This window comes from Etheostoma cragini, chromosome 13 (assembly GCF_013103735.1).
Source record: "Etheostoma cragini isolate CJK2018 chromosome 13, CSU_Ecrag_1.0, whole genome shotgun sequence".
In the NCBI taxonomy this organism is placed as follows: domain Eukaryota; kingdom Metazoa; phylum Chordata; class Actinopteri; order Perciformes; family Percidae; genus Etheostoma; species Etheostoma cragini.
In genome coordinates this window covers 24,314,342-24,330,891 of record NC_048419.1, presented here as the reverse complement: position 1 = coordinate 24,330,891, position 16,550 = coordinate 24,314,342, and the positions used below count along the sequence as shown (strand labels likewise).

At 42.3% G+C, this 16,550-nt stretch overlaps 1 protein-coding gene across 1 annotated transcript in view; it reads left to right on the top strand.

The window, feature by feature from the left end:
• Nucleotides 1-16,550, top strand: part of LOC117955331 (polypeptide N-acetylgalactosaminyltransferase 10-like) — a 75,565-nt gene that overhangs the window by 45,076 nt on the left and 13,939 nt on the right. Inside the window, exons 5-7 of the mRNA XM_034889759.1 lie at nucleotides 5,317-5,502; nucleotides 7,993-8,176; nucleotides 14,020-14,137. Coding sequence (XP_034745650.1) covers nucleotides 5,317-5,502; nucleotides 7,993-8,176; nucleotides 14,020-14,137 — 488 coding nt within the window. The remainder of the gene's footprint in view (nucleotides 1-5,316; nucleotides 5,503-7,992; nucleotides 8,177-14,019; nucleotides 14,138-16,550) is intronic.

Here is a 16,550-nt window from a genome sequence, read left to right as displayed (position 1 = left end):
TATGTGCTTACATAACTGCAAAAGGGTTGTTTAATGTTTTCTTAGTTAGTTTTTTAAAATAATATCAGATTAGTAAACAACATGTGCCTTTGGAACATTGGATGAATGGTTGCTGGAAATGGGAAATGTAGATATTGTATTAAAGATCAGCCCCCCACCCAGATCAGCTGGTATCCTGTCTATAATGGAGCGGAATGGACATTTGTAAGTGACCCCAAACTTTTGACTGGTAGTGTACATACATTCATGCATATAAAATTTAGGTGACAGATCAATAAGGTTGTTTAATACCTTCCAGCACACATCAGATCATTTTAGTAGAAACCTCAACCCTTTTTCTAAACTATGGAAGCAAAAACTGGAAGCAAATTGGGGCAGGAAGAAAATTGACAGAGTCTGATGGAGTTCACAAGGGCATTGGAATATTTTGCTGAGAAGATAATGGAGCAGCTCCCGTTGTTGGTGGCGTGCCAGAGCATTTTGGGATGAGTCCACCACCCTGGAGCCATACTGGATCCACTGTGTCTCAACGCTAATTCAATTTCTTAAAAATGCATTAGGAGGGATTTTGTTGGTGGTATTTGTAGTGGAAATGTATGTGTGGGCATCTATGTCATTGTGTTTGCGTTCATTTCATGCAGGAAGCCCACAGTGCCTCCTAGATTTGGATTATGGATTCAACACTAACACAACGCAAGTCCCCCTCTCTCTAAAGTTAAGAAATATCACCAGAGGCTTGTCTAGATGATTTTAGCACGATTAAATGCATGACCAACAGGGGACCTCCAAAATGTCCCCTGTTGGCCCAAGTCCCCTTTTGGTTAGGTTGATAAGACACACTCACACACACACCAACGCACACACAAAAACTTTTACACAAATTAGATTTTTTAAAAAAAATCAGTGTATTCACTTTGATTCACGCTAAGAAGGACATATTTTGAGTATAACACGCTAAGAGCGGCATTTTACATAGACATGAATTTAGAGTGATTTAAAGCACGCCCAATAGGGGACTTCCAAAATGTCCTCTGCTGGCGAGAATGCCCCTGTTGGTTAATGTGTAACAATACCGAAGGCTACTGTTAGCTCGGTTGGTAAGAGGCGTTCACACGTACACATACACACACACACACACACACACACACACACACACACACACACACAAGTGAAGGACATCATTCAGACATTCCGTATTGCGTTTTTAATTTTTTTTTGTCTTCTACTGGAATCCAAAAGAATGTTTCCTACAAAAAAATGAAGTTGTTTTTTAATTTAAGGATACTATATTAGGAGTCCACACAACTATAACATGCTAAGAGGGGCATTTTGCAGTTGTTTGTGTTGTGAAAGTCCAGAATTGACTAACTACTGTCTACTAGTCCGCTCCTTACTTCAAATATTCCAGGACATGCATCAAAGTGAGACAAGCCCAAGCTAAAGAACACATTTCATCAGTGACATTTTAAATGCACACAGACACTTTGACAAGAGCCTGAGGCGCTAATTCGTGTTGGAGTACGGCCCCATGCGAGCAGATGAAAGAAGGCTGGGCAGCCACGGCACCGTCCACAGGAGAAACACGTCAGCAGCACGCTGTAGGGAGGTAGCAGAGCAGAATGAGATGGATGGTATGCTGGGAGTTTAGGTCTGTGCTGAATAAATGCCCTGGATTCTTATTGGCAGCCCGGTGTGAGATGAGCGATTCATCCCTCCGCTCTGTGTTGTGAAATGACCCCGACATCCACAACGCCTCAGCCCTCCAATCTCCTCGCTTCACATTTTAATAAAGACTAATGTGTTTGCCGACATCAGCTTGCTCTCATTAGCGTGATTAATAGCCTCCTTGCTTGTGGTAAACAGTATGAGCAGTATTCCAAGTTATTCAGCCAAAATTAACCAATCCTAATTAAATGATCCGATCTTTCTCCCTCACCTCTCCCCACACGCGGTCTCCTCACACGCAAGGCCAACGTTGGTTGATTAATTTTGCCTCGCTTCCTGTCATTTACAGGAGGATGTAAGCGTCACTTTGTGTAGGGTGAGCACTTATACAGAGCCAGAGTCAGGCTCGTAATGGTTGGTTTTTAATGGGTTTATTGCACAAGCATACATGGAGGACACCTCGCCTTATCGGCGCAGTTTGGCGCCGACCTCTTGGACGCCTTTTGCCCTTGTTGCAATGTCACTCTTTACAGCATGTAGGTCATCTGCTGTGCAACACAATAAACAAAGCAACAACAAACAAAGATGGATGGCTGACCTTCACAGGATGCAGAGGATCTGTAAAGGAGAGACAGAGGATCACATACTGTACTTCTGAAAAATGGGGATGAAAAGATGGAGGGATTGGATTTGGGATTTGTTTCTGATGGGGCGACATAGAGAAAGAGAGAGATAAAAACCAAAAGAGAAGAATGGCTTTAAACAGCATCACACACACACTAAACCTAAGTAGAAGTTGGATTGGTCACTTGCAGAACGGATTGCTGCATTGACGCCTTGTGTAGTGTCCAACAGTAAAGCTGCTACGTTTACATTAGTACATTTTGGTTTTAAAAATGAATATCTATGTTTGCACCTGGAAATCACACTGCTCTGGCGTCTCAGAGCCCCTAATCGGGAGACTTTTGGAAACACTTCTGACCCATTTTGGGTTGTGTTGCTGTCTCAGCGGCTGCAAACGGAGACCTTTGGCAACAACGTCACTCACGTCAATTATTGGGTCATGACGTCTTGTTCTCTGAGACTAAGCTACCAACGTCACCATGGCAAACCAACAGCGTATACATGCATGAGGAACACACGGAGACTTAAAAAACATGACGGACTCAGAAGAAGTAATTATCTTGTGCATGAAAGTTGCGGACGGCAAAAATCTCTAAACATAGCCATGCTGAGAAATACAAAGAGAGTTGTGTGCAGCTGATAGTCTAAATTAGCTTTGTAGCAACTCATTTGGCAACGTACTTGAATGTAATGGCCGTTCATTAATCTAAAACAAGTTACACACTAAAGCTTTAAGAGGAATAGCCTAAATATAAACCATGATAAGATATCTTGAATAAATGATGAAAACAACAAAAAAACAATACTAGCAAAGTGATCCAGCCAATGCTGCAGCCCGACCGCCAGAACGAATCGGGCTGTAAACACGAAAGATTCTTATTAAATAACAAAATATGGTGAGTGTCATGGAAAAATGAGAGCATTGTGTCCGTGTATACTGATACATTTTACCTGACTATTTCCCTAAGTGCCAGTGAGTCTGGGTTGTGGATAATGTGGCAGGGACTGTCATTTGTAGCATTTAACAATCCAATGTTAGAGTAGATGTGCATTAATAAGTGAATATTTAAAAGTCTTGCTATAGCGCCATGACTATATTTGCCATTTCTGCCATTGCACAAAAAATGTCAATAAATAATGATTAATTAATAACCGCAACCAATTCAATTCTAACCCTAACCCATTAATAAATCTCAACCCACACTCTGGGGTCACAACCCAAGCAAATGTCCACACATCAACACAAAAACAACGTTTTCATGTCTTTAACCTATACCCAAAGTTTCCAAAAGCAGTTTACACTGTCCTAAAACATTGTTTGTGTGGAGACGAAAGGCCAAAAAGCATTAAAAAGCTTCTTCATTTTTAATACCCATGTTTGTGTGGACTAGGTCTTAGATCAGTTTCCAACGGATGAAGTTAAAGGTCAACTTCTTATCTTCTCAGTCTCGCTCTCTGGTACTGTGGCTTTTTGTAAAGGATCTGTCAAAGCTATATTTCATGTTTTCACTGCTTCGAGACTGATATCTATTCAAACCACTGGGAGCAGGAAGGGATCATACTGTCATTCTCAAAAATGAGATTTTAGTGTAAGAAAATCAAACTTTTCCCAGAGGCTTCAGAAAACTGAGGAAAAGTCATCTTCCATTCATCTGCGTGTGAGAGCTTTGTTATGTAAAGGCATTGAGGGACCTGTACAACTTTTGTTGAAAGTTTAAAAAGTTTCCCATCCCAAATCTGTCCTTCACTGCTACTGCCGTAAGCATCCATTTATTTTCTAAACCGCTAATCTTGTGCAGGGTTGCAGACGACTTAAGCCTATCCCAAACTGGCAGCATGCAGTGGGGAAGAGGCAAGGTAGCCTACACCCTGGACAGGTTTCTGTCTATCACAGGGTACTGCTGTTTCCACTGCACTGCAACCCATTCTGTAAATGCAACTACACACACACACACACACACACACACGTTAAAGGGTAGCTACGTCAACATACTTATATATAGAAGCAGAGAAAAGCTTTTTGCACCCTATTGACTGCTGCTGTATGAAACAAAGCTGTGGACTGCATAGGGTGGAGGTCTGAGTGGATGTCTGGGTCATAAAACACAGCTTTTCAAGCCAGGGCAGCGGTGTTTGAAACAAAAGCCTTTCACCCAAGAAACGTGTGTTGTTCCTCGAGTGTTTTAATCTAAACCACGATCGTTTTCCTTAACATCACTAAGGCTTTTGGTGCCTAAACTTAACTGTCGCTGTTGCTGCATGACTCTCACTTTTTGTAGACTAAACTCAACTGTAATGTCTGAAACAACCGGCAGCTGACAATGCTCTGTAGCCGTCGGCTAAACCCAACTACCAACTGCCGCCGATACGATCGAAATCAAAGTGTCTTTTCCGGCCATGTTTATGTTCCCTGTGGTTGTGTGGAAGTCTCTTCATTGTTGGTTGTTTAAGGGAATTCTGGGAAACCAAGAAAAGTGTTGAGGTAAATGTGTCGGGCTGAGAGAAAAGGAATGCTAGGACAAAGCACATAATGCGACCTAACAAATCAATTCTTGACAGCGCTGAACTTGGCAGGGCCAGGACTAGGAGGGGGGGGGGGCACAAGGCGGCACCACCCCCCTCCTATATGTCTATATATCGTAAATTGTGATTTCAGAATCTGTCACTAGGCTGCATCGTCTGCCAGTCTCCCCCAGCCCTTGTCACATGACCATCAGTGTTTCCATGATGACTATTCTGAGACCATGGAACCAGCACTGGGATAGTTTGTGTTTTTTTTTTTAAATAAGGGAAATTAATAATGAATAGGATATGTGTTTTTTAGCAGAATAACATTGTGTTCTATCCTGTCCAATATTTCCTACATTTACAAATAGTTTCCTATGTTTCTAAGCTGTCATGACCTGAGACCGCCCTTGACTGCTGATTGGTCCCTCAGTGCCACCCAACCTAATCGCCCCTGGAAATTATGACTGATGATTCCCCCCCTCTTCCTATCCCCTCCTTCCTCCCCCGCCCTCTGTACAGAGCACCTGAAGGCGGCGCTGGAGGAGTACATGATGCGCCTGCCGAAGGTTCGCATCCTGAGGACGAAGAAGAGGGAGGGGCTGATCAGGACTCGTCTGCTGGGAGCCGGCGCTGCTAAAGGAGAAGTCATCACCTTCCTGGACTCCCACTGTGAGGCCAACGTCAACTGGCTGCCTCCACTGCTGGGTGAGCAACACAAACGCTTGTCATGTAAATTACTATACATCAAAACTCATGTAAAGCTCACCCCAGCTGAACTGCGTGTTTCACTGGCTAGTAGCTCTGTATTCACAGCAGTTTGAAGAAAAAGAGATATCATCGGGGCCTTTTATGATTCGCTAAACTCTTTATTCCTTAACAGCGAGACTCACATCAGCATGACTTGTGCAGCTTTTAACCGGCAGAAGCATTCACAGTTATCCAGAACACACTCTGATATGTACACTGTCTTATGAAAACCCAGAGAAACAGGGGCAGTCTGATTTACATGTTACAGCCTCAGATAAAGAAATGACTCAAATTCATTACCCACAACGTTACAGTTAGCGTTAAATACACCATTGGTAGATACATTGGCTGTAGCTAGAAAACAGTTGCAAAGGCTTGAGCCTTTCTTAAGCTAACTTATGCTACATTGTCACACAGAGGTCTTGAATAGTTTGATTCAGGGAAATGAACAAAGTGACAGACAATGGCAGTTTTAAAACCTACTTTCAGTTAATAAAAGTAGAACCTAAGCCTAATGTCTTCTTCTATGTGCGCCTCTTACATACCAACACATTCTCACTCCCAACACGTCAACGAGGGACGCTTGGTCAGGTGCCTTTGGCATTTGTTACTGACGCAAAAAGTCTTTAGCGTCTAGCCCTTTGTAGCCTTTTCTCGACACGCTTGGTTGGGACAATCGGGGTCATTTTGTGACGCTCTGTGTCTGGACGTACTTTTAACTGACTTAGGTGTAGGACAAGATCATGGGTGGGGTTACAAAAAGTACGTTTCAATGACAGGGCACAAATCCTGGTCTCCTGGGTGAAAGTCCTGTGTTCTTGTGACCCATCCACCTCCCCAACACAACTGCCTTACGCAGATTTTCAGTCTTTCATACTACTCGCTACCGTTATCACTCGTAATTCTACGTCATCTGACAGTGCGGTCGAGCTGCTGCTCGGCCCAGTGTTTTCCATACGGACGGATAAGGGTGAGAACGGGTTGTAGCATACATTGCCTAACGAAAACCACGAAGAGTAACTACTCCCACCTGCAACAGAATTTACTTTCTACAGATGACCATTATGGTTGTTTCGTACGTCCTCTTTCCCGCTGCCAGTTTCTTCTCAAAATATCCTCACTTTTCCAAAGAATTCATACAAAATCTTTCAATTGTTTTTTTTTTTCACTTTACAAAAATGCCCCCACTTTTGCAAAAAGCCTTAATTTTACCACATGTCCCCTCTCTTTAAAATAATGTCTTCAATCTCAAGGTCCTCTCACAGATTGTAGTAACAGAGCAAACACACACACACACACACACACACACACACACACACCACCCCTACTGCGAGTCTAAGCGCTTCCTCTCCTGGCTGATGGACTTTCTCAATTACACATTTTCCATTAAGGACCCTTGGTATTCCCAGCATGGCGTCTTCCCAGATGGAACCATTTTAACAACAAACTTTATGACCCACGTTACCTCTCTGTCAAGCTCTGCACACAATATTTGGGAATTGAATGCGGGTCTTGCAGTGTGTAACATACGCAGGCAGACGTCTTGTTTTTACAGTGCAATGTGACACTTGGAATATTAAGTTATAAGTTAGAGAAGGTAAGGAAGCTGTGACAAAATAATCAGTACAATTTTGTTCATTTCTAGCATTCAAATGACAGCAATGAAATAATCTGTTATGATCAATAATTTCCATTTTAAAAGAAAGTGGGAACAAGCCAAAGATACAAGAACATAGGTCGTTTATTTCTACCCTCTCAAATGACTCAGAGGATTTCATAAATTAACATTCCTAGAAGTGGCAGGAAATGCGAGCCGTTTTTCATCCTTCCATCTTAACCAGAGAATGCAAAGGTCACGGTTTTAAAGGCCCAGTGTGTAACGTGTTTAGTTGTTTATTATCAAAATCGGGGATGCCCATTCACTTGTATTTTTTCATAAATATTTACCATCACCATCAATTCCTAATATTCCTTTTGGCTTGAAAGTTAACATTTGTATTCGCATGAACTGGTGTAGACAGTTCATATTTATGTGTCATCTTAAAATACGTCGGTGAGGGAGAGAGCTGACAAGAGAAATTCCTACACATTCGACCTTTAAGCACATATTTATGGTTTGAAAACGTTAGGTTAGTTTTAGCCACAAAAACAAATTGTTTAAGTTTAGAAAAAGATTGTGGTTTGTGTTTAAATTCATCTGCTACGTTACTTCACTTCCACTGAGGCACATGACGCAGAGTTGTTCTGTAAAGTAAAAAAAAAAGTCACTATCTTTCTCTTGTATTTTCCCACTGGCTTCCTCCTTCACCACTGTATATGAAGACACACAACACACACGCACACACCAATAGACAAGCAAACTCACCTCTTAAGTACGTAACAATAAAGCCTTAAGACTATTTTTTGAACTGATCAAACCTCCCCCATCTGTCTGCCCGTGTCTCTCAGACCGAATCAGCCAGAACAGGAAGACCATCGTGTGTCCGATGATCGACGTGATCGACCACGACAACTTTGGCTACGACACGCAGGCGGGGGACGCCATGCGAGGGGCGTTTGACTGGGAGATGTACTACAAACGGATACCCATCCCGCTGGAGCTGCAGGGCGACGATCCCAGTGAGCCCTTCGAGTGAGTGACAGCACACTCTACTGAAATTAAATCACATTGTCTTTCTGTGACGCTAATTTTGATTGCATTATGCTCCAACAGCTTTATTCATCATCTCCACTAAGAAAGGAAAAACAAGCTTAAAACTGTAAACATGTTGCTTTGATTGAATTCTATGTACAGTTGAAGACATCTTAGGCTACACCCATGCTACAATGCTTTCATTTTTTTGCGGCATTTGGGGACAAAAAAAATTATCTCCGTCCACACGAGTTTTAGCTCCAGTAGCAGAACTAATCTCTGTCCACATCAACACGTCTGACACACATCACGCGACAATTTACTACTGATGGCCAAATGAAGCTTCGTTAACCAGTGTCTTTTTTTCCTGAGCCCACTAGATGGCGCTCTCTGTTTGACAAAGGGTTGAGAATACACTGAATTGTAACGCCTAAGGCCTTTCTCTTAAAACCAAGAGCGCCATCTTGTGGGCTCAGAAAATTGCTCAGACACTTCTTCACAAAGCTTAATTTGGCCGTCTGCTATTTAAACACACTGGGCACGAGCGTGTATACGTTTAAAATACTTTGGAGAAAAAACAACAATGGTGAAAAGTACAAAAAGAGCAGGGATTCATTAGCTAGAAGCAACAACGAGGTGGAACTGTTATTGAAAGGTATGTAAGCCAACCTAACCAATGAGACGTTTCCAAAGGTCTCCGTTTATGCCCGTCCAGACTACAACACGACCCCACAGCTTTCAAACCAAAATGGGAGCACCGGTTTTCCCAAATGTCTCCAATTTAGGCGCTCTGGAATGCCGTAGTAGTGTGGATTCGAGGCGTAAGTGTAGCAAAAGATATTTGTTTTTAAACCAAAAGGTAGTAGATGTAGCCTTGGAGCGAACCAACTGGAAGTTACTGAGTTTGTTGTTTATATCCACAAAGTCCATGGATTCACATCTTTTTGGCCAGATGTCTCTTTACTTTAGCTTTATTTGTGTTGGCGTTCTAAAGTCCGGCTGATTTCTGAGGACCATGGTTACCTGGTCCTCAGATCTCTGCAGGGTAAATCCAGACAGCTAGCTAGACCATCTGTCCAATCTGTGTTTTCTGTTGCACGACTAAAACTACTTTTGACAAATGTTCCACCAAAACTAGTTCCTTCCCAAGGGTATTTTTGGAGAGGTGTCATTGCTCAATCGTCATGTGGACCAAACCCCGCACTGTTATTGGTTTAAAGAAATACTAGCTAGACGTCTGGCTAGTGTGTACTAGCCAGACCGTCTTCCTCGGTGCTGAGGAGGAAGGTCTGTTCTTGCGAGACTTGCAACACCCCTCCCACCTCGCTTAACCTGATGTTTCAAGGATGTGCTAGCGGTGGGGTTCGGCTGAAAGACAGTTTTTTTCATTACCATTTTACTTTTCTCCTGAGAGCCCTGCAGGAGGTAAATCTATGTGCTCGTACAGCAGGCACTACACTGGAAGTCAAACAACGCCTAAGCAGCCTCTTCACTGGTGCACTGCAGTGCTCCGTATCTGAGGACACTGTGTCAACACATGAATTAAACATTGTGCTCAGTGGTTCTCCTACTTATAGCCACACAGTTGCACCACAGCACACAGGTGCCGAATGCCCAATTGTGATTCTTTTGTTCTTTATCTTGATGTCTATCCTGCATTGCATCATCAGCAACAGTTGAACGTCCTAATGGTGCGGGTGGGAATCACAGGGTAACCGAATACTGATATATGGCTCACGGGACCGCTAAAATCACAACACAGCGATTCTGCGATAATCAATATGTTGCTAGACAGTCCTATAATGATTGGTCAGAATATTGAACTAACTATGGATGGAAAATGCCCGTAGTAAAGGTTAAGTGCAGGTTTTTTTGTCTTTATTCACTGAAAGCCTAAAATGTATGTATGGACTGCATAAGTTTTCTAGTTTGTGAATTAAAATTAGGGGGATGGGGGGGGGGTTACAAAATGAACAGAGAGAGAGAGGGGGGGTTTGCAGGGCAGTTGATTCTGAGGGAGGCGGCTTGATTGAGGTCAGTATTAGTATTTAGGGCTAAAAAAAGTGTGTTTGGGGGTCGGGGGGGTTCTTTGAACATGCATTGTTGGCAGGTCTAGGCAACAAGCCATAGCTCAAACTAAGTTATTCAATGATATTTATTATATGTGCTTTATTCTGACCAACCATTACGCAATCATTTGCTGTAATAAATTAAACATACAACAGTATGTAGATGGAGCCTTAATGTAAACTAGGCTATACATGAGCATAAATACAGTAGACTAGGCTGTACAAGACCCTACATACATACATACATACATACATACAGTACTTACATACTGTACATACATACAAACGTACGTACATACTGCACATACTAGAACTTCTGTTCATCTCGCCATCAGGTTATTGAATTAAGACATACTTTAAATAGGATCCTTGTCAACCATATTTCCACTTATGTCTGCCACTGACTGCAGGCATGAGTGTTAAAGACGCCACAGTTTGGCCAGAGCGATTCAGGTGTGTTCATATACGTAAAACAAAAGAATGTCATAGAGTGGTGAAATGTTACTAAGTACACTTACTACTGAAGTACTTGTACTTCACTTGAGTCTTTTCTTTTCATGCCATTTCTACTTCTATACCGCTACATTTCACACTTTTACTCCACTACATTCATCTGACCTTCATTTGCACACAAAACACATGTAGTTTATAAAATGTGATGTTTTATTATGAATGAAACTACCCAACTATGCATAGGCTGAAAGGATTAGACCAATAAACACTTAGTTTGACAGAACTGTTTTGATCGTTTGATGTTTCTAAAAGAAATTCAGATAATTCCTGCTAAATTTCTTTCTTATTTGTTTCTCTAAGATTTTTTCTGCATTGAGTACTTTTGCTTTTAATACTTTAACTACATTTTCCTGATGATACCCACATACCCAAACTACTATTAGTGCTAAAGTAAAAAAAAATGAATGCAGGACTTATGTCCCGAGAGAGAGTATATGTTACAGTTTGGTGTTAGTACTTTTTGTAAGTAAAGGATCTGAATACTTCTTCCACCGCTGCAGAGGTGTTTGTAATCACCGCGAGATTCAGTTCAGCCTTGTCGCCCTCGGAGAAAGAAAACCGGCAGAAACCCAGCTGCAATCGCCACGGGACCCGTGTCTGTGCTCAGTGCTCACGAGGCATGGGAAGCCCCGGTGTGCTTCTCGCCGCTGACAGCAGCTACAGTCGCCGCCCTGCTTAGCTTTAATTGATCCTCCTCAGGGACTCCTTTGGCGAGAGCGGACTACCTGCTGGCTGCCTGCCTCCGACTTCTACCTGATGAAAAATCAGCCTGGTGTCAGCATGTATTACAATAATGAAACAGTTCTCTATCAAATTACTCTTATTATTAAGTTAGTCATTTTGTGGAAGGACAATGTACATTTAATGGATTCCTCTATGTAATTTTCAAAGTATAAAAAATAGACTTAGAAAGGCCCTGCTGTGGGATTTTGTGGAAAAATAGATGACTCTTAGAAAGCCGTTGTAATGTAATTAAATGTATATGTATTTCTTATTACTACAACTTTATTACTTTTTTCATATCATGATTTTTTTTGACTTAACGGTAGTAACAGGTCGTTAGCCTTATGACATGGTTGTGGTTAGGTTTAGGCACCAAACCTACTTAGTTAAGTTTATATAAAACATTGTGGTTTGGGTTAAAATCGGACGTAAAGCCTAACGTGAGGCTGAAGTTGACGTACGTAATATTAACATAACACAAACCCCGGTCTCCTTGGTGAAAATGGGTTTGTTTGATGGATCTACCCCATGAAGTCGCTTTGGATTAAAGCGCCAGCTAAATAACATACAATGTAATGTAATGTAATGGTCCACCAGAGAAGATAGGCAGAGCTAAGGCAACAAATTAGCTCTTTAACTGGGAACTTGCACCAAAAAAAGTTATCCAGCAATTTTCCTCAGGGTGGTGCAGCGGAGGGGAGAGTCAATGAAACCGCGCATTTGTGGGACGTCCTGTTGAGTTCTTCAACCCACCATCAAACCACAAGTACACTTCTTGTTTACAATGCTTTAACAATAATTTTGATGTATTTTGCACCCGGCATGTGACAGGAACCTCCTCCACCATTCCATCGTTTCCTGAAAACATGAAAGGCTTCCCCTAAGAAAATAGCTAACCAACCTCACAACACACATTTAACATGTGTGCCAAAATAATCATAAGAGTCAAACAATTTGTAAAGTATCAAATTTCACGGTCTACAAAGTGTGTTTGCGTCAGAATGTTTATAGAGAACGCCGTTTCCGACAGCACTGGAAGGCAGCTTCATTTCAGAGGAGAGAGAGACATGTTGAGCTCTTTGTTATGGGGGAAACTCCCAGCATTCAGTGCTTGTGTTTCATTTTTACCCACGTAGTGTTTTAAACCTTTCTCGTGGCAGAGATAGAGGCAGTGATGTTTCCTGTTTCCTGTACGGGATTCTCACGTCGTCTCAAACCGTAGATCAAAACTCACGGACAGGTCGGATCTCCGGTTACATGACTGGCCACCGCAGTGGGACGTGGGGCGGCATTAGGCGGTAGGCCTGCTGTGTTTTTTTTTTGTGTCCCACCCGCAATAGTCTGTATTAACGACGCTGCACTTCCGGGATTGCTCCGTTGCCGAAGGAAATTCCGGATGGATGTATTTTCCAGTACCTTCCGCTTTCTTTGTGTTGCCATTCTAACCTCCGGTGGATTTCTGAGGATGATGGTTACCTGCTCCTCAGATCTCTGCTGGGGAACAGACAGACAGATCTGTCCAATCTGAGTTTTCTGTTGCACGACTATTTTTCAGCGGCTCTGTGCGAAGCTTAGTGCAGCCCATGATGATTGTAAAGGGTTCAAAGAAATGGCAATACACCAGGGCAAGCTTTTTTTTCCCCATCTCGAAAATGCTGTGTGGACTAGCCAGACGTCTAACTGCCAAATGATCGATGTCACACGGGCGACACTGCTTGGATCCAAAAACACACTTGCCAGTGTCGCTTATCATCATAGAGAGCCACCAAAGGGAGCGAAACAGAGATCTTCGAGATTGCACTGTAACTTCAACATCTGTGTTAGCTGACTCAGGATAACGCCAGGCATATGGTAAAGAGAGAGCTGGGTCCCTTCCAAAGAAATCAAATTGAAATGCGTGTGTGTGTGTGCACCTGCTGCCCCGATTGTTCTGCCTCAGGTGTGCTTCAGCTACAATCACATACAGCGGAAATGCAACCGCTAACAAGCCCTGCTCTCAACAGCACTGAGCTGGTCACAGCAGACAGAAGCCACAGAGCTCTGTAGTGGGTTAATTGGTTCGACACTGCTCAGTGCGTCTTCATTATCTGGTGAGAAATATGTCACCATGAATGAACAAAGTCTTACTTGCTATCTGCTTCTCTGTGTGTTGTCATTCCGCTGTTTTTCTGACTCTTAGTTTTAAGTTGTTTGGGTTTTTAATCCTACAGGCTGAAAAAAGTGTGTTGCTCCCTTGTGGTGGGACTCAACTGAGAACTAGAGTCAAAAATGATTTACTTTTACTTCTCAAAATCATGCTCTCTCTCTCTCTCTCTCTCTCTCTCTCTCTCTCTCTCTCTCTCTCTCCATCGACTATAAAGAGCTCAAGGATCTTGTTTAATGTTTCAGTCGTTTGTCAGTAAATCTTATGTTTAATTTTAATGTTTTCTCTGCCAGGTGAGGAGTGGCTCTGCATGTACCGGTACATGTAAAGTGTTTAGGGTTATACCATATGTGATGCAAATACTAAGTGTTTATTGTATTGTGTGTGTCCTGCAGGTCTCCGGTGATGGCGGGTGGACTGTTCGCCGTGGACAGGAAGTGGTTCTGGGAGCTGGGAGGATATGACACGGGTCTGGAGATCTGGGGAGGAGAGCAGTACGAGATCTCCTTCAAGGTAAAAATGATCAAATCGCACATTTACTGTGGGCATTTGAAGTTTTCAGTTATCCTCATCAAGCAATGCCATCTTCTTCTTTTCGTTTTTTCCCAGGACTTTATGTGTTTCCCTAACCTTACTTAATTAGTTTTTAGTTTTGCCTAAACCTAACCAAGCCTTGACCATAGCAGAGTTGTTGGAGGACACTAACAAGCAATGTTATGGCATCCAACAACCAAAAAACACCAAGAAAGTTAAAGACAGGCCCAGTAAACTTCCAACACAATTCTTTCAGGATATTGAATTAAAGAACTACACAGGCTCTGTTTGCCGAGTGTTGGGGTGGTTTCAACACTCAAAGTCAAACTATAAATTAAAGGTTTTAAATGTAACTTTTTAATGTTTCTGAAACTCTGCAATGTTCCAATTAATGATGATAAATGATCTATAACAGCAAGCAAGACAGTGAATAGAATGCTATTCTTTTTTTTTTTTTTAAGATATATATATAGTTTTTACCCTTTAGTAACAGTTGATAGACAGGATAGGTGGGAGAGAGGGAAGACCACCACAAAGGACTCAGCCCACGTAAGCCAGAGCTAGAGGTCGGCCCGAGACCCATATATCAATATAGTTTTTATTAATGCCTTTGCCCGGGTCCACCAAGTCACAGAATGATTTGCGGTAGGTAGACAGGCTCTACAGTAACACTTTCTGAAGGGTCACAGATTTCTTTGTAACACCGGAAAAAGCCTGTGTTAGTGGATCCGGCCAGGTAAAAGTTTGCAGGAGATTTCTTTATACAGGTCTACTTGTATTTAAATTTTTATAAGTTATCTTTTTTAGTTATGCTTGATACTGGGACAGGACCATAACAGAAAAGAAAGACATTCAGAGAAGAACAATTAAAAGCTAGAAACGGGGAAGCATTTAAACCCTCTTTTACCATAACCCTGAAATGTAAAGGAGAACTCAGCGCTTGCATGTTTTTAAACCCTAAATTAGGATTTCTAACATTTTGCGCTGCGAGTATGAACTAACACCAGCCATGACCCAGGGCTCAGCCTGATGTGAAAACCTCTTATGTTTTTAATGCTGTTTTGAAGCTTATTTAAGCAATTACTGAGATAATATCCCACACCAAGGTTATAATTTGGCCCAAGATTATACTACTAAGTTGTGCTCTCGGCACATGCCTTGCTGTGCCTCTACTTTGTGCCCACAGATATTCAATTTGGTTTCCTCTTTTATTAAGATCCCCATTAGCTGATACCGAGCGTACAGCCATTCTCCTGAGGTGAGAAGATTAACAAGCTCTCACACTAATCCTTCCAACCAAACGGCTGCTGCCACAGACAGCCAGGCGCTGCTCACATGTGAAACACAATCACTTTCATTCGCTGCTACTGTTAATCTGAAGCTCCATCCTGCTTATTCTGGTATGGGAACATCCAGCATTTCCAGCTCACACAGTGGGAAAAATGCCGGCACAGATAGGCACACAGAGCACAGAGGCGATATGACCTCACAAGTTTGAAAATTTGAGTTTCAGTTATGTAAACATTTCTTCGAGACAGAGCTGCTCTGGAGGCAGAAATAATTAAACCTCCACGGATGGAGCCAAGAAAAGTTATTCAGAGTTAGTTAACCGGCAAACAAGTAGGCAGAGGAAACTTCTTTCTGAAAGCATCCTTTTAATTAAAATGACATTTTTAGGTTCATTCCATTCAGATTAGTGTTTACCTTTTCGGTTTTATATTGTCTGTATGTGTTTTGCTGTCAGCTTTTGGTTAGTTTGTTATTATTCATGTGGAGGGGACAACTATAGACATTACTATAGCCACTGACACGCACTGTATATACGGAACGGTACAGTGTGCATTCATTGTTTTGTTTCATTTATTCAAAGGCACCAGTAAAGACACCAATTTTTGCTGGATTTTGTCTTGCAGCGATACGTTTTTCCCATGAAGATGAAATTAAATGTTGTTCTGTAGTTTCCATCAGCTGAGCTACGTACACTGGTGTAATCTGAGTGAGTGTTAGAACTTCAACCCGTTCTCACTTCCAAAACCTAACTCTGCACATTAAAAACAAAAGTCACGCCAAATCGGTGCTAACGCAGAGCGTCAAAACGTGGCGCCAAAGGCATCTGTCCAAGGGGAGCGTGCCTATGTTTCCACAGTTCCTTTTTCATGAATTTGTATCAGATTGTGTCCCCCTTTCTCCCAATTTGAGGTTAGGGTTTAATCCTAGATTTTGAAGAAAAATCTTAGAAATGTGGAATCATAGGGTTGGGGGACCATGGGGCTTTGGGACCATGGGGCTTTCGGACCATGGGGCTGTGGGACCATGGGGCTTTGGGACCATGGGGCTTTGGGACCATGGGGCTTTGGGACCATGTGGCTGTGGGACCATAGGGCTGTGGGAC